We start from the raw sequence: 23,014 nt of genomic DNA on the forward strand, positions 1-23,014 counted from the left end.
TACATGGTGTAACATCATCTGTACAAGGTGTAACAATAGAACAACAGCGAGTAACAATAGAACAACATTTTTGTGGGTCCCACACGGGTTGAAAATCGAGTTACAAGACATGATTTCAACCGCACAAATTTTTGAGGCCTCATCCAGGCCGTGAACTGCCTGGGACGGTTGTCCTGAGCAGCCAGTGACCCCCAGGCCCCTTCCTCTCCAATATTTTAATTCGTTTCGACGTCATAAGGATAGAATTTTTAAAATTTAATTCTTGTAGCAATTAAAAATTTCTCCTCCTCACATACCAAAAAAAAAAAATCCTCATGTTTTTTGAGAATTAGCGAAACCCTAAAAAACGAGTCATGAAACTAATCCGTAATTTTTCCTTTCATTAATTCTTTTAGAATAATTTAGTCAGCCTGGCCAACTAATTAAGATAAACTAAGAATTACTTGCTCCACAAAAGAATCTTGCTCTCCTTTCTATGTTTTAATTAAAAATTAAAGATGTCGTATGCAGTTTATTCCTTCAAGAAAATTTGCCTTCCAAGTTCATACCATCAATTAGGTCTATAAAAACATGACAAAAGTGGGTTTTGCTACTAATGGATCATGATTGCTTCAATCATTTCACTTAACTGATGGGACAAGGCAGCCTTTGCTTTGTAAGCTTTTCGATTTGTATTCTAATCACATCAGGCTTTTCGAAGGTTTGCTTGTAATCACTTGCAAGCAAAACTCTTAAGTGGCCATCATCCATTATACAATGATGAACTGATATTACAATAATGATTTTCTACCATTGCAATAATGAGAGCCCCCAACTTGAAATATAACCTATAGCCATTAAGAAAAACAAAATGAAAGTTTATATTGCAAGAAATTTTATCAAGGCAAAGATAACGATGTAAGAAAGATTTACTCATAAAAGTATCTTAATTTCTTGCCGCAAATATCTTGTTTACGTGCTTCAGTATTCAGTTGTATGCATGCGGTGACAGAAGAATTATTAATATATAACCCTATTTCCATTCCCTTTTTCTCAACAAAAGGTATAATAGCTTCTTCTTTTTTTTTGGGTTCTTTTTGTGTGAGAAGTGAAAATGCAATATGTTCTTGTGCCTAGATAGATATTGTGCACAAAAAAGAGAAAATTAGAAAATGGGTAAATTAAATTACTATTACACGAAACATTCTTCTATTATGTCCCCTTAAGGCTTAAGATAAGAGATGAGTTTAGTGTTTAGTTGTCTAAAAAAGTTAAAATTTAGTAGGCAAAAGATTACGCAATTGAGGGGTGGTGGATGATAGTTTGGATATTAGATTATTTGCAGAAATTTATTTGTTTGCATCGTAAACATATTTTTCAATCACTTTTTTACCTTACATATATTTTATTAAAAAAATGCTACGATATTTTTTTCAAAATTTTTTTTCCAAATAATCTACTATCCAAATACACTCAATATTTAAATGTTATAGTTGGACTACAAACCCTATATTTTGTGTGTTTATCCTATGCCCTTAAAAACACATAATAGAAAAGACCTCATATGAAAGCTGTCATTAATCGATCTTAACTATCCCACACGCAAAGATTGTTATTAATTTTGATCTAATCTGACTGACATTAATTTTTCTCATGAAACTATAAGTTTTTCTTTTTATTCTCATGTTTAATTATTTTGGCAAAAATACAAAGAAATATTTTTTATCTAACAAAATTGCCCTGGACAAGAAAGGAGGCAATCTTAACTAATGACTTTATGTTTGTATCTTTAGAAGCTGAAGGAGTGGACAAATTTTTGTCTTGCAGGCAGAAACCCGAAACTTGTCTGAAGATTTTATCTAAGAAATTTGTTCATTTTATCAGTTGCAGCAATTTCGGAAATGGTGAAAATCAGAAGAAAAAAAAAACCGAAGAGATAAGGAAGAAGAGAAAGCCAAAAAGCCATTCATGCTTATCTTCATCATCAGTATTCCAAGATTGTACAACTGAAACATGTGTGGTTGGAATCATTGAAACCAGTGAGCTTCATTCAGTTGCAAGTTGGTTAGAAAAGTCGGAGTAGCAATTGGGGCAGTGTGCATGGTCGAGGAAGATGGACCATTGGGATATTTTCAGTGGATGTGAATTGCACGTAAGTTAATAAAAGCACAAAGAAAAACAATTTCACATCATTCAAGTTTCAAAAGCACCCAAAAAAAGTTGACTCTTTTTTTTTTCACTTGAAAGTATCCCAACCTTTCCACTAAACTAATTTTTTAAAACTGTGTAGAGTTATGTTCTAAAAATACATAGTGAGGTAGCACATGATGATCGATTACGGAACCTGCTGGTAACTGCCAGGTTATAGAATCAGTCAAACTATGGGGGGTCAAAAAAGTTGACTTCATCTACTTCCACTTATTTTTCCACTCCAAAAACTAGAAATATTTCCCTCTTGCACCACAAGGATATCTTATGGGATCCTAGTCCTACCATGCACGCCTAATCAATCCAGGGTGGAAAATTAGGTCTTGCCGTGCATATTGGATGTAGAAGAGGGGAATTATTTTTCTTTTCTACGAAAAAAGAAATCGAATCAAATACTTCCACGAAGTGATTTTGGTTTCTAACTGGCTTAGCCCTTTATTAGTATTATTTTTTTACATAAAACAGAGTATTTCATTTAACTCAAACTTTCATTCAGTACACATGTAAGAAACAGAAACAGGTAAATAATTTCACCACCTTTGAGTGTCTAAGCCTATTCTAACTGTTTGCTTAACCAAGTTGGTGTCAGCAAAAATACAAGGGAAAGATGAGAAATATACCAGTACCTGTTGGCTTCTTCAACAACTTAGGTGCAACTGTTTGATTAGTCTTCACCCTTTAGCTCCAAGTCCATTTGCATTGTTTTGCACTTTTTCCACCCCAGCCAATTCTAGAAGTTAGGTGGAATGGAAAGGTATAAAGAAAGGACCATGACGCCGTAGTTTGTTGAATTAACATGTCATTGAACAGTTCCTCAAAGACAAAGGATTTGTCATTGGACTGTTCACCTCCAGTGTGTGTTAGTGTCAACCAGCTAGCTAGGAAAATGCCAGGAAATCAACCGTGTATTAGCCGCCAGGTGAAATTTAAAATGCAGGCTTGATTGTAGTTATTAATGGGTTGATTCACTTATATCCATTACCCATTTTACCCAACTCAAACCGGTCCAAATCACCTATTTTATCATCTCTAATTGTAGGTTAGGTTTCAAACCTCTGTGCTTACAGTAAAATTCAAATATGTGCAATAGTATACCCTTTAATTTAAAAGTAGAGACTACTCCCCTAATTTTTTTTTTTCGGAAACGATAACTATTGTATAATCTATTTATCCTAGAGTATAGAAGAGGGGGAGTTAAAGAGGTTTTGTATTAGAGACTAGTAAGTACACAGACTTTACTAAACTAAGGGAATGTTTGGACATAATTCTTAGATATTTTTGCTGCAGATAAAATTTAAATCCCCACCTACCCTCCAAATAGGGTCTTTAAGACCCACCTTGGTCCTAATTCTTCTTGGTATAGTTAGAAACAGAAGTAGAATAGAAATTGTACGATTGACACAAAAAAAGAGCTAGGAAAAATGTGTGGGATCCATTGATTGATGGAAATATGGATTGGACTGGCTGGTTCTTTGCCCAACATGGTTGGAAGTGAGGGATTAAATCGTTGTAAATTGTGATACCACATAGTGTCAGAATCAATTACATTTGACATGTGTTGAAATAATTAATAAAACGTTAACGTGGTTATGACTTGCCATCATTTCCACTCATGGTCTTTTCTTTTCAAAAAAAAAAAAATATTTTCCACCCATGGGCCATGGGGAGAATAGGAACGCTGTGCTTTAAAGACTTGTCAATGGACTCAATACGGTGGAAACTTGACTTTCATTAGCTGAATTCCTCTTCTAAAACACAAGATGGCATGTAAAATAATGACAAGAAAAATGTTCAGTCCAATTAAATTTTCTTTTTTTTTTCTCTAATATTAAAAGGAGTATATGTTGAAGAACCTCTTTTTGGGGTGTTTAATTGCTTTCTGCTTGGTTCTTTTTCCAATTCACTATCTACAGTCAAAAGATAACTCAAAATATTCCTTCCATATTTCTATTTTTCTTTTCTTCACTTTTTTATATATTTTTTACTTTTGCCTAAAGTTTGGCTTTGTTTTCTTGGAGAAATCGTAAATTCTGAGCTTGGAATATTCCTTTGGTTGGACTGTTCCATTCACTTCCAAAGGTAATGCGTCCCTTTTCACCAAATGGACCCATTAGAAAATGAACCCTTTTCTTTTGTTTTTTATTATTTTTGGTAGAGTTGTTTTCTTTATATCATCTTTAATTTAATGTTTTTGGCTATAACTATTTTCTTTTTATGTTTTTTTTTAATGTTTTTGGGCAGAGTTGTTTATTTTTCTTTTCCCTCTCAACTGGATATCCTTTTTCAAGAGTCAACAGAACTCGTCAGCATTAGTTAAATACACCGTATCCCTAACACCTCCTTTTATACCGTGTCTTGTTTGAAGTGTCAACGCTCGTGCCAAACCTTTCTTTCATCATCCATTGTTTAGCACTTTGTATTAACTTTTATTATGCAACAAATAGGAAGAGGTAACACGCATTAATTTTATGTAAGGCAATTATGGAAAATTACTACCAGACAGGTTCACCGATATTACAAGCTTCAACTGTGATAAAAGTCATACGTTTTTATAGTTAAGAGTCTGATTGGGGTTGTGATAACTTATTGAAAAGTATTTTACTAGTAAAGCTTTTAACAAAGACACTTATCAAGTGTTTAAGAGCTTTTAAATATATCGAATTGGGGGCTTTAAGTCGGTAGGAATAATCGAGAAGTATTCCCCAAGATTTTGGATCTAATTGTGGTTCGCGATGGCAGAGGAAATGGATTGGAATAAGGGGATACATAGTTCAATAAGTATTTATAGTATTGGATAATGTGTACTTTAATATATATATGGGAAAATCGCCAATTTAGTCCTTAAACTTTTTTTTTCCGTCAATTTAGTCCCTATACATTATTTATAGCCAATTTAATCCCTAAACTTATATTTCGATTCCAATCAAGGAGCTTAGCGGCGGCGCCACCGCATAATTTCCATCGGCTTCCAAATCTAGGAACCCAAAAGGGGTATTTTAGGGACTTCCATATTTTTCATATTTCTCTTTGACTTTCATCTTATGATACTACTACTGCTGTGGAAGAAGTGGTGCTACCGGAGGAGGAGGAGGAGCCAAGAGGAACACTACTACTGCTGCTGCTGCTACTACCAGTACTACTAGGAGTAGTGGAGGTATTGGAGGAAGTGGAAAGGAGACCGGTGCTGTTGAAGCCAATGTAGTAGGCCGAGGAGTCATCCGGCTTGAAGAGGCCGTAGTTCCTCTCGGAGGTTGGGCTGGACTTCATGTTCTCGTTGAAAAGGGCGAAGACATAGATGTTCAAGTCGGCGTTGGGCCTCATGGGCGTCCCCTTCTTCCCGCACACCAGCTTGTTGATGAGGTTGCCGTTGTACTTCTTGGCATTCTCCGGAGTGGCTCCGGCCTCGTCGGTGTCCCCCTTGGAGGGCCAGCCGGTCTCGAAAATACCCTTTTGAAGAACGCAGCTTGCATGTAAATTTATTTTTTTTTTAAGTAATTTGTTAAATAGCCTGCCTGAAACCCGCTTGCGGGTTTCCTGAGTGAATAGACGAAAATACCCTTTTGAAGAACGCAGCTTGCATGTAAATTTTTTTTTTTTTTTAAGTAATTTGTTAAATAGCCTGCCTGAAACCCGCTTGCGGGTTTCCCCCTTATGTAAAATGACTAAAAGCTGCGTTTCTGTTCTATTTATATCAAACACATACTCTCAAACCCTCACCTGAAGGGTGAGGATGAGAGGGGAGGTTTGCTGGGCATCCTAGGGCCCTCCGATGGGCATGTGCAACTCAACGCAGCTTGCATGTAAAAAAAAATTTTTTTTTTTAAGTAATTTGTTAAATAGCCTGAAACCCGCTTGCGGGTTTCCTATAGCGGAATCCTGAAGGAATTCAACTTTGCAAAGCATTCGTAGTTGGTGCGCCCATAATCTAAGCCGGCCCTTCTTCGCTGAGCACCAGACAAATTGTATGTGGTGCGTAATGATGAGTAAGGCTTTGGATATACTATATATTAGAACTATACATTATACAATGCCAAAGCAGCTATGGCACGCACCCCATTGATCTTCTTCCCAGCACTTTAACAAGCTTTTGAAGGAGATAACTCTGCATAATTCATCCCGATGATGAGGAGGCAAAGATGGAAATTCTTTAATTTTTTTACAAAGTTTCGAGGAAACTGGGGTTTATTATAATTGTTTACACTGGAATAAATACAGTAGGGGTGGCGGGATCGACGATCCCGGAGTTGGGCTGGAAAAGGACGAACTCCAGAGGGACCTGCTTGGGGTTGGCCTTGTAGGCGAAGTAGGGGTAGGCATTGATGAGGAAAGGGGAGCCGGTCTTGAGATGGAAGTTGAGGATGGCAGTCAAGCAGGGGGTGAGGTCCGGGTGGAACCTGCAGGCGAAGGGGAGGTAGGAGGTCTGGAGGACGGCGAGGGAGTGGGCAGTGGTGATGGAGACCTTGTCCTGGAGGTTGAGGGAGCAGAGGACGGAGTAGACGCTCTGCATAGCCCGGAGTAGACGCTCTGATGTGATAGAGGAGAGGGAGGTGTCGTTGAAGGTGAAGACCATATAGAAATAAGATGAAAGTCAAAGGGAAATATGAAAAATATGGAAGTCCCTAAAATACCCCTTCTGGGTTCCTAGATCTGGAAGCCGATGGAAATTATGAGGTGGCGCCGCCGCTAAGTTCCTTGATTGGAATCGAAATATAAGTTTAGGGATTAAATTGGCTATAAATAATGTATAGGGACTAAATTGACGGAAAAAAAAAGTTTAGGGACTAAATTGGCGATTTTCCCTATATATATATATCTCTTTACTTAGTTCCTAATATAGGATAAAATGATTAAATTTAATATTTTATTTTTTAAAATTTTAAAAGTAACAAATTTGAGTTTTTCCTAAAAGTGCTTTTAATACAAAAAATTTCACTCCTAAATTTATAGGATGATATTTATCAAACGTCTCAAAAATATTTTCAACACAAAAAAGTACTTTTTATCAGAAGCACCACGATCCCAAACAGATAAGAGTAAAAAAAAAAATTAAAATCAACATGCACCATGTGAATAATTTATTATTTTCTTTGGTCTATCAGAAACTCTAAACTTAATGCCAAAAAACAGGAGGGAGAGAAAACTTGACAATTGAACTAGGAGGCTAATTAGTTAGTTGGCTCACGCGTAGATAGACTCGATTTTTAAATATTCAACAATTCAAATTGTATCACACCATCTCTCGATTTTTAAATATTCAATAATTCAAATTGTATAATACCATCTCATCAAACGGTACGACACAATTTGGAACATTAATAAATCTTTGAAAACCGGTCTACCAAGTTCTGGCGTAGTTAGTATCTCAATTAGGTAGTTTGAGCGTGAAGAACAAATAATTTGTTATTGGCCTATAAATGCCAAACTAAAGGTAAAAGAACGGCAGCTGGAGCCCCTCCATTATTGTTTCAAGAGCGCCATTGAAGACAGAAAGTCCTCGGGACCAACCCGTGGGCAGGGCAAGCGCTTTTTATTTCTTCTTTACACAAAGTCGGTGTCCTAATTTGGTCCAAAATGGATGCCATGAAACATCAAACTTAATTGGATCTGTCCCACTTGGACCCCTTTAATAGTTGTAATTTCTTGCTTCTTGACCTCCATGGCTGGCTCCATTGGTCCTCCTCCGCCGCTCCCAACCCTTTTCAATGGTCAAATTTTTCGTAAAGGAAAGAACTTTGTTAAAAGGGTCTTGGCAAACTAGGTTGTTTAATTAATAATATGATGTTTACAAAATACAAAAGTTGGAGTCCGTGTTCGTCTTATTCATCTCCGTAATTGAGTAGTTTCAGTAATTTATCACCGTAATATTTTTTAGAGTAAATTTTATACATAAGAACAGTGTATAAACTATTATCGTTGAACTTATGACATATATGCAAAAGTTGAAACTCAAATTTAAAATTTGTATAATTGTCATTTATTTAAAATTAACAGTGTATATACATTGTTAGTGTAAAAAATATTAGTCTTATTTTTTATGCATGTAACCTAATTCTTTATTTTTTTTCTTTTTTAAAAAGAAATAAGTTACGTTTTTCAAAAATTGTCAGTGACATCAATCTTTTACCTCTCATACAACAAATACATGCTTTAATGTTATACAGTAAAATATCTGGTAAGCTTGGACTTTACATACGAAATAAATTAATTTGTGTGAATAATCATAAAATACATGAATCTAGAGGCAATGTTTTGAATACTCAATATTGACTACAAGAATCTCGAAGGCAAAACTTTTCAAGTGCTCGAGTGACAAGTCCATTGCAAACAAAAGAACAGTCATATAGGACTGCAGCGTTTGTCCAGAAACTACTAGAGAAAACTTGTACCATGACGTTCATCTACTCAATAAGGCTATGTTTGGATCATCTGTTTTTGGAGTATTTTTCAAAAATTAATTTTTCAAATACAATAAAAGTTACAACAAAGTACTCTAAAAGATAATCTAAAAATTAGTTTAAATTTTTTTACAATTTTACCAAATATCTCAAAATAAAGTGCCAATAAAAAATATTCTAAAATATTTTTTAAAAATATTTTAAAATATACTCTAAAAACTCTGCTACAGCAAAGTTTTTCAAAAACACCTCCAAAAACAGCTAATCCAAACAGCAATTTGAATTTTAAAGAATTTGCTGCACTTCTACACAATGACTCGAATATTTCATGCAAAACCCTTTTGAATTTAACACTTTTTTTTAATGAATAGGATTATACATGATATACTTGTGTAACAAAATTTATCTTTACATGTCACTGTTTTAGTGTTCATATTCGTTATCTTAGTATCTACATCTATTATACTACATTATCTACGTTACACACACTACAATTGACATTAATGATTACGAAGAACTGACGTACTTAATGTTAGTAAAAGAGAATAAATTGAAACTGTTTCGACTCCAATTCTCATCACGAGTTAATAATTTTTAAATCTATTCTCGCTTTTATTAATTTGTTTGGACAAGAAGATTTGCCAAAAAAAGATTTCAAATTTTGTTCAAAACATAATTTTTTATTAATTTTTTATTTCACATGTATCACATCACATCACAAAAAATTATTACAGTAACTATTTTAAATAACCTCCTATCCAAACTATTTCTAGAGATAGTTATTCCTCTACTGTTGCCTTTGGATTCCTACACTCTTGCAGACGCAACACGGAAGTGCTGAAGCTGCCGGTGCACCGAAAGGCAGCCTCTCCTCTCGTGCGCATTCAATTCAAAACTGTCACACTAAGACCGCCCATATATGACATACCCCCCCAGTCCCAGCAGGGGGCCCCACTCCCAGGCCCCTCTCACATTTCATCGCGCGCGCACGCACACACACATACACCTCACGCCATTGCCCACACGGAGAAATATAATACGTAGTTGCATACAGGGATTGGTATAAAATAGACAGGCTGATTTATGAAGGCAGGACAAGTTAAATAGGAGAACAAATACCAATACTGAGTATATAAATATGTGGAGAATAAAATTTTGCAATATTCCAACACTTGGCAAGTTTACGCGAGAGAGTTCCTGACTCATTCTTTCCAGGTGTTGGATAGTCTGAATAGCACCTTTTCCAATTCCATCTAGCAGTTCAATTTCGATCCCAGCCCACAATTAAAACCCTGTTATTTTTTCCTATATTTAGAGACCCTTTTACTCATTCTGTTAAAATCCCAAATCCCCAGATTTTTTGACTCCATGTTTCGGTGTGTTTGGTAGGCTCGAAATTTGTTGACATTCCATTTTTGTGATTTGATTTTCCTCCTCATCTTCATCTCTTTTTTCAACTCCACTGCACTTTCCAATACTAGCAGGAACAACCCTTTTCATATGCTCAAGCACCAGAAGTAACAAAGAGAAGAAGTGTAGAAGGGGTGGCCTTAAACTTAAAGATTCGATTTTGGGAGGATTAGAAGAAGAAGTGAAGTATCGTGTCTCTTGGGTTTTTCTTGAAAGGCACTTTTGGTCACTTGGTTTAGATAGAAATTTAGAAATCTAGAGTAAAGTTGAGTTTTTTTGTAGAGCCTTGTATGTATAGACAGATAAGTTTGATAGATAGCGATATATAGGAAGATAAGCAATACTAGTAGAAATGGTGAGTGGAAATTTATTTCATTGTAGAAGAAACTCATGGCCCCCAGAGGAATACATCCATCGATCAACTTTACAGTTGGTAAGTTTTACTACTCTTTTTTCTCCTTGTTGTCTATTTTGATCCCTTTGTTCTTTCATTTTGACTATTTTCTTCTCTTGACTAATCCAAGAGTTGCTGTATGTAGATGTATTTTCAGCAGCCTTATCAGAAAAATGTGATCTTGTAATTGTTGTTGCATCAGAAAGTAGTAATATGTGATTTCTGGGAGAATATCTTGTTTTACACAAATGTTTTCATGATGAAATTAATTTTTATCCGTGTCTGTGTATTTACTTTTGGGATTGGCTTACCTCAAAAAAAGAAAAAGAAAAATGGTGAAACAAATCAGTAACGACTCCTTGAAATCTGAATATTTGGGGATGAATTCTCAGCTTCATGGAATCATATTCATTTGTTATTGTGCACATATCTGCAAATATATATTTATCTAGAGAGTGTAATATAGCTGCCTTTGAACTGGCATGAAATCCAATCTAAAGGTGTTAAATTTGGGTTTAACTTTCTGGTTTTTTTTTTCTGTTTGAGAAAATTCTTTTTTTTTTTTAAATTCAAATTAAGCCATGTTCATAATCTTCATATTGAAGTATGTTTTCCTTCTACACCAAAAGCAATGCCATGCTATTTTTCTGACCATCCTGGTGTTTTATTGCCACAATTTGCTGCAATGGTATGGTGTGGGGACTAGGCGGAAATTAAATGTTCTGTTATGCATCAACTTGGGTGCATTATTTGTAGCTTTCCTGCGCGTGTTCAATATTTTTTATTCTATTTTCTCTATGTTGAGGAAAGTTGGGGAGAAGGATCTGTTTCCATCTGCAATGACTACATTTTCCTGTTAAGCATCATCTTGTTAATTCTGGAGGTAGTGATTGCTTTTTGGCTCTCTTGCTGCAGTTTGATTTTGATAGTGCTGGGCCACCAGAACAAGCTTGGAGAAGGAAATTGGACACCCATGCCAGTATTCTTAGAGAATTCAGTATTACATTTGTGGAAGCAATTAAAATGGTAACCACATGAATCTGTTCAAGAAATTTATTAGATCAAGGGCTATTATACGATTCAGAGGCATGCCCTCCCACTGTTTGTACTTATTGTTTCATTTGCTGGGATTGACTTCAGATCAGACTTGGTATACGTCTTTGGTCATATGTAAGGGAAGAGGCCTCGCATGGAAGGGTAACTCTCTTAGCCTTTACTAATGTCACATCATAACTTGTCACATCAATGTTTTAGGTTATAGATTTTTAATTTGTTTAAGTAACAGGAGAGTTTTTGGACATCTGAACAGCATGAACATTAGTAGGAATTCAAGTTTTGGGATTTATCTTCTTGTTATTCTTGCAGAAAGCTCCAATTGATCCCTTTACACGTGAAAGTTGCAAACCATCAGCATCACATGGTATTCCACTTGGGGGTATGGGGTAAGTTGTGGGATCCAGAAGGAGAAAACTAATCCTTGCGTGTTTCTATAATGTATATGCTTCTGATGAAAGTCAACTTGAAAATGACCACAGAAGTGGCAGCATATCTAGAGGTTTTCGTGGTGAATTCAGGCATTTTCAACTTCTTCCGGGTGCATGTGAGGCTTCTCCTATCATGGCAAATCAGTTCTCAGTAAATCTCTGCCCCTTAAACTCATCATGTTATTTCCTGTATATACATTGGACATTGTATTCGGGTACTCATGTTGAATTAACTGTTCTATAGGTTTGTTTGTATGCAAGCTAAATATCTGTTAGGAGCCTTTGTTATGGACTGTACGGTTGTCTGGTTAAAAATCTATTCAGCAGAAACCCTTCTGTTTTACAGATCTTTGTGGCAAATCTTAATCTTCCTGGGCCTTAGGCCTAAGTTGAGACTTTTTAGATATCATGTAAAGAAGTTTGTTTGCTTATCATGTCGAAATTACATTTGTGTTTTTACTCATAGGAAATGGAGCATTCAGTATAAAATAGATTATATGATCATCATAGGGATTACTAGAGGAATATTCCTGCTATCACAATGAAGTTCGAAGTAGCAGGCAGATATTTGTGGAAGTTGTGATTTTCATGTGATGTGAGAAGTATAGATGTGTTTGTGTCTGAGGGACTCGAGTCTGTCTGTGAATCTATGTACATATGTGGATGTAAGGGCTGCACATCTGTTGGATTAGTTTAGAAGAAATTGTCAGTTAACTTGATTGCTTTTTAAAGGGCTGAGTTGGAAGGATGTGTATCAAGCTGTTGGGTTGGTATTTTCCTGCACTAGAATCCCAGAACAGAGTGGATTAGAAATGGAATATTAGCAGTTGTTGAAAATATTAGTCATTGGAAAAAATTGCATTTGGTAAAGATTTTTGTGGTCAAGAGCCTGCCTATGAGATTTTCTATTCATAGGACTTGATGAATCAGCTTTTTCCAGTCACATTAATATTTTTGAACTAAACCAGTTTCCTTGAGACTGGTTTGTGCTTCATGATGTTAATGCAGAAACTCAGCAATAGGAGAAATCCAGCTGTTTAAATAAGTAATGGCCAAAAGTGCTGTTCAGGGATAGGTTTTCTGATTCAGACGGTTTTGCTGATGATTGCTTAGGTTGATTATTCCCTAGATGGCACATAATCCCTTTTATAAGAAATTTATGTATTTGTGCTTTTTATTCCCTACTAATAAGCTTGTGAACTGCAAATTGCCAATCGTGGAATGCCCAGATAAAGAACCTTGTTTATAAATGTGGTTGAATCGCCATATATGAATTAGTAATATTTCTTATCCTTACTAGTAATTGCGTTCTTCATCTTCTAATGGTTTTTCTGGTCCAACAGATTTTCATATCACGAGATGGAGGGAATAAGAAGTATGCATCTGTTCTAGCCCCTGGACAGCATGAAGGTTTAGGGTAAGGAAATATATATGTAAATTTTACATTTAACTTTTATTTCTGACAATGTGAAGGTTTTGGTTTCATCTGACTCTGCTATCAATTGCAATCCTCTATTCGTTTCTTTAGTTGTGTATGTGTGCTCTTACTTTGAATACAGATTCAGATACTTTTCTAAGTAGTTAGTGTGCTTCAGGCTTTTATTTCGCACTCACTCACTCTCTCACTCTCTCAAATCCAACAGAGTAAGTGTAGGAAGAATAGAAAGTCCTCCTTGCATGTTATCAAGTTAAAATGAGGGTGTATTGTTTTTATGTGATGAGTGCTGGTGAGGAGAGAGATGATGTATATGCATTACAGGCGTGCACACAGAGTTTTGTGAGAGATAGTACCCCCAGCAGGCAGGGAGCATGATAGGATTTCCAGAAGAGGTTCTTGCCTATTTCATGCCTTTGGAATGAACCTAAATTTGAGATTGTAATAAGTAGTGCATTCGGTAGTTTATGGTGCAAACAACTTGACTTGGAAGGCTCAGAAGCATAACTAGGCTTGCAAAGTCATGGTTATCAGTTCTTGGTCAGATATCTCTGCTTAATTGATTACATCTTTCTTGTGCTCATGATCAAGGTGTGGCTGGGATGTCTGTGTAATAAGAATTCCTTCCCTTCTAACCTGCATTACTAGAGAGTGAAAAATTAAAATGCTAGTTTTTTAGGATTAGAAAATAGTCTTGAGAGGACAATATGCTACTTGAATAATCTTACCATGTTCTTGTCTGAGCCTAGCTGAAGCAATCATTTATCAACATTTTCACTTACTAAAAATGGTCAGAATATCGATTCACTTGTGTGTGTATCAGGAAATCTGGCGATCAAGGTATATCATCATGGGGATGGAATCTGGATGGCCAGCATTCCACTTATCATGCACTATTTCCAAGGGCGTGGACAATCTATGATGGTACTTTTTCCATCTTATCAAGTTGATGTCATGAATTAACTTTGCAGTTTGCCATAATGGTATTTCAATGTGTAGGTGAGCCAGATCCAGAACTCAAAATCTCCTGCAGGCAGATATCACCATTTATACCTCATAACTATAGGGAGAGCAGTCTTCCTACAGCTGTTTTTGTCTACACTGTAAGCGAATTTTTGCTCATAATTATTTTTTGAGAGGAAATTAAATATGACGGGATAATTGTAATATTATTAAAGCTATTCAAAGATTGATAGTATTTTGTGATTTTCTTATCTGTTTATCACCTGTTTATCTTGTAGTTGGTTAACACAGGGAAGGAGAGGGCAAAAGTCAGTCTTCTTTTCACATGGGCAGTAAGTTTGTATTTTTGCTATAGTTTATTATGGCAAAATAGGTTTAGTAAAATTGTACACTTTGCATACATTATTCAGTCACATTTCTGTTTATGCAGAATTCAATTGGAGGTGTCTCACATATGTCAGGAGATCATGTGAACGAGCCATTTATGTGAGTATTCATGATAGAGAATTAAATTATCTACATTTTGTTGCATTGTTTTCTTGATTAGTAACTATTTTTCCTCTTTTCTTTCCCCCCCACAAAACCTCCACAGAGGTGAAGATGGAGTCTCTGGAGTGCTCCTGAATCACAGGCAAGTCATCAAACCTTAATACCTTAATATGACGGTTGGTTTGCAGATAATATTTTTGACTGATTTAGTTTTGTATTTGAAACTGCTGGAGTCGATTCAGAGTTTTGAAAGACAAATGTAAAAGAGTGACCTGACAGGTAGGATAATTTTCTAAAGACCAAGAGGGCAAGCCAGTTCTTTAGGATGGTAAATCATGAATATAGCTGAACAGGGTTTATTAATTTGTAGTAGTAGAAATCCAATATCTTTTTCTTTCAGAAAGTTATTCGAAAAAGGAAGAAAAAAAGGGGGAAAAAGAATTCTGCTTGAATTTATTTGCCAGATGTAGCATAATGCTTATATTTGGATGGTGGTGTATATATAGGAAGAAGAAGCAAACCATATCATACCTAGGTGAGTTGCTTTTGTTTGATCATTTGTCAGCCAGATTATTTTGGACAATTTGAGATAAGCATAGATGTTAACCAACATTTAAGGATATCTATCTGTCACTTCACAGTTAACACCATTCTTGATTGGTTTTTGTTCTTTGTACGTTTCCTGAAATATTTGCTCAAATAACACTGCTATCATCTTTTTTATTTTTTCCCTTTTATATTATGTGGGGCAAGGTTAATTCTTATTAGCTGGGTCCAATACTTTTTCTTGTGCTAATTGTCTAAATCATGTGGATGTTTTTGGTCCTCAATATGATGTAGTCAGAGAAACGCGAGATTCTTCGTGAGGGATTGTTGTGTGAGGTTTCATACTTGATAGGATGATTGGCTCCAAAACAAATATTTTAAGAGCATGAAGACCAAGAATTTTTATACCTTAAATTCTAGAAAATTGATAATTTTTATGCTCAAGGGCAGTGGTGCTAGCAGGGGACCGTATTCAAGTGAGGCTGGGCAATTGGCCCTCCTCAATGTTGAAGAATTCTTAAAATTTGCTTTGAAAATTTTTAAGTTTTTAGTATTGTTGAAGTTTCCAAAATTTTCTTTTTCCCTTGAAATTACCTCCTAAGTTCTTGAAGTTTACAGTCATCACATACTTAAAAAATGATGGCACATTCAAAACAATAACCAAGTAGTAGTTGACAACAGAAAAGAGAATTTTAAAACGTTTGGTATTTAAAAAAAATGTAAAAGCTTTCTTTTGTTCCTTGTTTAAGTCCTATAGTCTTCTATTGCTCATGAAATATTTGTCTTACGGTTGTTTCATTATTGTTATTGTCATAAAACTTTTTATGTTTTAACGGAACTGACAACCATTTTTGCTGTTTACCTATAGTTTTTGTACAGCTATTTATTGCAAAAGAAAAGTTTTGCCATATGAAAGTAATTGGCAACAACCCCAACCCTCACTCCCCACCCCCCACCCCCAAAAAAAAAAAAAAAAAAAAATTTTGGTCCTGGCCTCGCCACTCTGTGTGTGTGTGTGTGAGAGAGAGAGAGAGAGACCCCAGGGGGCATGGAGAGAGGGGGAGAGAGTGAGAGACAGACAGACAGACGGTCAATAAAGATGCCGGAAACATTAAAGGACAGAAGAAGTTGGCATTATGTTCATGGTTCTTTTAAATTTTGTAAAGTTAATTCACATGTGATCCCTATACTCCTACATTTTAGTGATGTACCTCTGATACCCTAAAAGTTGACCTGTGAACGTATTAGTAGACAATACAGTCTAGCTAGATCTGATATTGTGTGCCGTGACATTTCTTGCAACATCATCAAATGCTTTGCATGACCAGAAATCTTCTGAATTAATTTTTTAGTACTCTGCGGAATTTGGCCTTGGTCGTGAAAGGCGATGAAATGTTTTTTGAGTGCTCCAGCAAATCTTAGCCTGGTGTCAATAGTAAAAAATAAGGAAATGTAATCTCTATGATAATCATGAAGCTTTCATGTTCAATGGCTGGTCCTTATTTGATATTATTCTTTCAAAAGCACAATGTCATAACAGTGGCTTCTATTCTCTGCACAATGCATTTGATGCAGGACTACAAAAGATAACCCCCCAGTTACTTATGCCATTGCTGCATCTGAAACTCAGAATGTAAGCGTGTCAGTTTTACCCTGTTTTGGCCTGACTGAAGGAAGCTGTGTAACAGCAAAGGATATGTGGGGTAAAATGGTTGAGGTAAAAATTGCTCTCAATTATGTGACTATACAGTTCTCGCTGATTGCCTGTTCAGCATTAGTTTCTATCATTTTTGGTTTGCATAACCTGGTGTGACATTTTATTTTCCCAAGAATTCAGTTACTTGTTCTATTATGATTATAGCCTTTGCATTTTTTCCTGTCATTATCTTTCTCATCAATATCTCATGCTTATCCACCTCAAGGATGGGCATTTTGACAGGGAGAACTTTACAAAAGGGCCAAGCATGCCATCTTCACCTGGTGAGACGCACTGTGCTGCAGTTTCTGCCTCAACGTGGGTTGAACCTCATGGAAAGTGCACTGTTGCATTTGCTGTTGCTTGGTCATCCCCTAAAGTTAAATTTATGAAAGGGAAATCTTATAATAGGTAATCTCATAGTAAGTTGGCTGATTTGACATATGTTTCTGAAGCTCTGTAACTCTTTGTCCACCGATTTTTTATGTCACCGTTGCAGTTCATTCCTTAATGAAACTCTGTTTTTATCATGAATCTGAGCTAATTTAATATACTACAGATCATTTTTTTTTTATCTCCGCCATTAAATGTGAATATATGGAAAAGCGCATGCATGGTTTATTAAACTTGGGTGTTATGACCTAGAAGTCCTGTACATCAAATGATTTGGTCATCTCATTTCTTATTGATATCTAGAAAATTAACACCAGAATGTTATGATGTGTTCAATTAACCTGAATAGAAATCCATTTTTTGGCCTTCTTCAACATGATCTTTTGGGCCTTTTGCTTTTGCTCTTAGTCTGCTATTTATGTGAACCAAAAACTAGTGGTGCTAATTTCTTTACATGGGTTGACTTGCGATTGTTTTTCCATTTCCTGCCTGTAGCAGGAAGGGACTCTCTGGAGATGAATCTGCCAATGCTTTCACATCTTCTCATGTCTTTTGATTTTTTTGTTTTTTAATTCTGTGCTGGTTTACAGGAGGTACACTAAATATTATGGCACTTCTGAGAGGGCTGCGGTAGACTTGGTCCATGATGCCCTGACAAGTAAATATCTCCTTCTGGACCTTCTTTTGCAATTCAGCTTATTAGCAATAGTAAAGGGCAAAGTGGTCAAACCCTGTTCACCAATGCTTTTTCTTTGATTGTATTTTGTGGAAATGGATTTTTAACTTTTGTTGTTTTTACATTTTGTGGTCAGATTATAAGCTATGGGAAGAAGAGATTGAAAGATGGCAAACTCCAATCCTCAAGGATGACAGGCTACCAGAATGGTAAGTTATGGTTGGACTGGCTATTCCTTAAAGTGTTGTCAATTGCTTCAGTGAGTCCTACCCTGACTCTTGCTAATTTAACAGATGTCTGTTTGAAGTCTCTTGAGGTTTAAAAGACAAGTTCATATCTATTAGGTGCCTATATTCTTCTGAACTACATTTCTGAGGTGGTCATTTTAGGGGCCACAACATTGTTCTCCCTCATGGCCAGGGAGGGTCCCCTGAGGAGTTTGACTCCTGGCTTTTGGAGAGTGTTGATGGACATGTTGTGGCCTCCCCACCCCCACCCTACCAAAAAAAACTTAAAAAAATAGCGTTTTGGCAAGTGTGAATGTAGGTGCAAAATAATTTTTGTTTCTCCTTGTATTTTCCCCAGTTTAATAACCTCTTGTTGCTGTGAAGTGGCTTTTATCTTTTGCTTTCAACTTTTTGAGGAGTTTGACTTTAGCCTCAGGAGGGGGTCTGTATATGTACCCACCCCACACCTGTCCCACCAACCAAAAAAAATACAAAAAAGAGAAGAAAATTGGTAAAGTATGACTGGGAAAGAAGTTCTTGTTTCCCCATGTATTTCTACTACATTAATAACTTCTTAATGCTTTGGAGTGGCTTTACCTTTCATTTTTTTGTTGCTTCTATTTGGGATTCTTTCCTTCCTTCCTTTTTTTTTATTTGGGTTTTTTTTGGGGGGGTGGGTGGGTGTGTGTGTGTGTGTGTGTGTGTGTGTGTTGGGGGTTGAAGAGTTTCTCCTGTTGCCTTAGATAATGTTGTGAAAAATCATTTATTTGGTGCTTTACAGGTACAAATTTACATTGTTCAACGAGCTATATTTTTTGGTTTCCGGAGGGACAGTTTGGATTGGTACTTTTCTATTCCTTGGTTACGTGCTTCTGATGTATTTTTTCCAACATTATTGGAATTTCTACTTCCAAACTGCTACATGATAGGACAAACTGAATTACAGATTAAGAATTTGTGATATGGTGGTTTTGTGCATGTTTGAAGGAGAGAATTTCTGGTTTGGCAATTAGGGCCCTCTGAGCTTATGGGGATTCCTTTGTGGTGAATGGATCAATTTAAACGCCCTTTGAGTGCATTTATGGACCACTCTTGAATGTTACTCCTGTTGGCTCAAACATATATTGTTTCATTTTGAGTTTTCAGCTCTTCTTCTAGCCTTCTTGTCTGATGATGTTTTCCTGTGCTCTTACGTTGGGGTGATGGGACACATGAATGAATGGTGGTGCTTGGTTGCCTTTGTTTAATGGAGCAGTCTCAGCGTATACCAATCTTAAATTATTACCTCTCCCCCGGCTTTGTTTTGCCTTTTCAATTTTCTTCTTTTCTTTTCTTCTTTCTTTTTCTTTGTTTCGTACTTTTTTTTGGGGGTGGGTGGGTGGGTGGGTGAGTGAGTTGCTGATAAGTTGGTGAATGTGCAAATGTTAAGCCAATACTGCTCAATAAGCATTGTCTTTGACATCCTGTTGTATCGTATCATGTTTGAAACTCGTTAGAAATTCAGCTTGTTTCCCGTGATAGATCGACTGTAAACATATATCTTGTTGAAAAGGAGAGAAAGAGCTCAATAAGTATTGTATTATTTACCTTAGAAAATTTTCTGGGAGAAACTGCCCCTGACCTAATAAGGCTACTATTGGTGCAAGTTGTAAGGAGTCTTGGTCTCGAGTCAAGCTGGGGCGTCATTTCATTCTCGTAATGGGAATGAGTGCACTGCAAGACCAGACAATGCATCAGAGAGTTAAGTAATATTTGAGTTCAACTAATTAGGAATCTGAGAAGAGTTGCATTGCATGATAATACTTTGGGCATCTGAACCGAAGATTAGTCATCATTTTTTGTAAATTTGAAAGTGTGTAGTTTGGGGTATTTGGTGGATGCATATTGATGTAATACATCTGGGTTGGGTTTCTGAAATTAAAGGCGCCTACTGATGTTGTGCCTTGTCCTTAACTGAGAACACCGATCTTAGTTTTTGATTTGAAGAAAGCTATTTTCTTCTAGGGGTTTTCTAACAGGTGCTCATTGGGCACTCGTTAGCACACATAAGTCACACCATACCTGCCATGTTAATGCACACATCAACAATTATTACCCTCCCTTGTATTTGTACTTCTCTTGTTAACATTTACTTTTCCAAAAATTTAACATCTGAACTACTCTTTATCAAGTGCCCAGTGGGCACTTGTTAGACATACCCTTTCTTCTATTGTCAAATACTCTTATGCCCTGCTAGCTCTTTGCATGGCAAACTGGCTGAAATCAGAAGCAGCATAATAGGTTATTTTGGCTTCTAATGATGGGAAGCAGAAGAGAATGGGAGTTATTTTACCTTTGTTGCTTGGAATTGAAGATATTACATCCCGACCTGAAATGCTTTGCTTTTATGTTGTTTTCCCACTCAGATTCTAGCTTGCCAACTGAGGACTCGTGGGAAATTCAGAATGAGGCAGTGCCAGTAAAGATCAAAGAAGTCACAGTGAGTAAAACACAAGAAAATCATAACCAAGACATGGAAAACAACCAGACTGTCGTCAATACTTATGTTGATATGATGTATGTTAATTCACAAGATGATGGTGTGAAAAGTTCGAAAGTTAGTAATGAAAGAGCTTCTAACAACTCTGATGAAAAAGACGAATCAACACTTTTCCGAAGAAGATTTGAAAGCCGTTTTACAACTTCCTCTAGTAAATTGCTGGAGAACGATACCGATGATGTTGGTAGGTTTCTGTACTTGGAAGGTGTAGAATATATCATGTGGTGCACATATGACGTGCACTTCTATGCATCTTTTGCCTTGCTTGAGCTGTTTCCGAAGATTGAGCTCAGCATTCAGCGTGAATTTGCAAAAGCGGTATTATGTGAAGATAAGAGGAAGGTGAAGTTTCTAGCAGAGGGAAATTGCGGTATCCGGAAGGTCAAAGGGGCTGTTCCTCATGATCTTGGAACTCATGATCCATGGCATGAAATGAATGCTTACAATATACATGATACTAGTAGGTGGAAGGATCTGAATCCTAAGTTTGTGCTTCAGGTTTATAGAGATTTTGCTGCCACAGGAGATTTTTCCTTTGCAGCTGATGTTTGGCCTTCTGTTCGCGCTGCAATGGAATATATGGAACAGTTTGATCGGGACCATGATGGCCTCATTGAAAATGATGGATTCCCAGATCAAACATATGATACTTGGACAGTCCACGGAATAAGTGCTTACTGTGGTGGTTTATGGCTTGCTGCACTTCAAGCTGCAGCAGCAATGGCTGTTCAGCTTGGTGACAGAGCCTTTGCTGAACGATGCAAAAGCAAATTTGTAAAAGCAAAGGCAGCCTTTGAAGAAAAATTGTGGAACGGCTCCTACTTTAATTATGATAGTGGTTCTAGCAGTAACAGCAAGTCAATCCAAGCTGATCAATTGGCAGGACAGTGGTATACAGCATCTTCAGGCTTGCCTGATCTTTTTGATAAAGTTAAGATCCAGAGTGCCCTCCAAAAAGTATATGATTTCAATGTGATGAAAAATCGAGGAGGTAGGATGGGTGCAGTAAATGGAATGTATCCAAATGGAAAGATAGATGAGACCTGCATGCAGTCCCGTGAAATATGGACTGGAGTCACCTATGCAGTGGCTGCCAACATGATTCTTGCTGGAATGGTGGAGCAGGGTTTTACGACAGCTGAAGGTATATTCCTGGCAGGCTGGTCAGAAGAGGGCCATGGGTAAGTTATATTTGCATAATCAGTTCATTATTTTCTCATGTGCAAGTTGATAGATCATCTTTCCTGCCTCACCCCTTGAAGCTCTTTGAAGCAATAATCTTGCAAACGACGGTAGCAGTCACGAAGCATATGTACTGGGTTTTTGAGGATCCTTATCTGGGATGAAAACATGATTTAATCACCCTTGTGTCATACTCATATATACGCCGCTGTGACAGCGGCACTATCCCTGGGATCTATTTGTCTGTAGTACACACATGCCTGCCATATTATTCTTGTTCTTTCTCAAGAAATACATCTAGAGTCTATTCTGTTTACATTTTTCATCCCTGTTAGGCTATCTCCTTATCAACCATTCTGCACCTGTTTTTCTTTACGCAGATATGCATTTCAGACTCCAGAGGGTTGGTCAATAGATGGGCACTTCAGGTCTCTCCTGTACATGAGGCCACTTTCAATTTGGGGCATCCAGAGGGCAATGTCTTCGACTAAGACTACTCTTGAAGCTCCAGTGATAAACATTATGGACAGAATCAACATACCCTATCATAATAGCACACTTTCCTCTCGCAGTGAAAGTGGCGTCAAGAAGATAGCACACAAGGCCAAGTGCTTCAAGAACTCGGTCTTTCATTGTGCATGCTGACTGACTTTCACTTTGTGAGGAATGTAATGCTACTGCTAAAATGTTGTTCATTCATTAATTCTTTGTAGTTGGATGGTTCCTCCCATCCTCTTTTTTCAGCAGCAAGAATATAGCTGAGGGAGGTTTGTGGAAAACTTCTGCCCTACGGACCATGGCAATAAAAAACTGGGAGGACCGTGCATGTACTCTATTAAAATAGAGTCCTAGTTTTAGCCTAGTTAACGTTCTATATAGCAATAATTTCATGTCGTTCTGTAAGAGATTTTCCAGGACTCTTTTTTGACTCTGTTCCTTATCTGTTTTGATCTATAGGTGTTGTCCAATGGTCTAGGCTATATGCTTAATGAGCTGTA

General features: G+C 36.7%; 1 protein-coding gene across 1 annotated transcript; it reads left to right on the top strand.

Moving 5' to 3' along the window:
• The first annotated feature begins 9,771 nt into the window (after positions 1-9,771).
• On the top strand, positions 9,772-22,919 carry LOC113736300 (uncharacterized). Its single transcript, XM_027263200.2, has 18 exons — positions 9,772-10,425; positions 11,302-11,412; positions 11,527-11,583; positions 11,752-11,828; positions 11,922-12,021; positions 13,214-13,287; positions 14,129-14,229; positions 14,305-14,408; positions 14,547-14,600; positions 14,699-14,754; positions 14,861-14,899; positions 16,879-17,020; positions 17,226-17,410; positions 17,983-18,050; positions 18,205-18,277; positions 19,077-19,138; positions 20,701-22,015; positions 22,397-22,919. Exons 1-18 carry the CDS (start codon positions 10,345-10,347, stop codon positions 22,659-22,661), a joined length of 2,964 nt encoding a protein of 987 aa, XP_027119001.1. The 5' UTR covers positions 9,772-10,344; the 3' UTR covers positions 22,662-22,919.
• Positions 22,920-23,014: the final 95 nt, after the last annotated feature.

Source organism: Coffea arabica, chromosome 3e (genome assembly GCF_036785885.1).
Source record: "Coffea arabica cultivar ET-39 chromosome 3e, Coffea Arabica ET-39 HiFi, whole genome shotgun sequence".
Classification (NCBI taxonomy): Eukaryota; Viridiplantae; Streptophyta; class Magnoliopsida; order Gentianales; family Rubiaceae; genus Coffea; species Coffea arabica.

What these genes read in the sequence shown, in the direction of transcription:
- LOC113736300 (XM_027263200.2), top strand. Translation starts at nt 10,345, where the DNA reads ATGGTGAGTGGAAATTTATTTCATTGTAGAAGAAACTCATGGCCCCCA. An exon ending in CAGCTGTTTTTGTCTACACT is followed by an intron (nt 14,409 to 14,546) that starts GTAAGCGAATTT and finishes TTTATCTTGTAG; the next exon opens with TTGGTTAACACAGGGAAGGA. An exon ending in TGTGGGGTAAAATGGTTGAG is followed by an intron (nt 17,021 to 17,225) that starts GTAAAAATTGCT and finishes ATCCACCTCAAG; the next exon opens with GATGGGCATTTTGACAGGGA.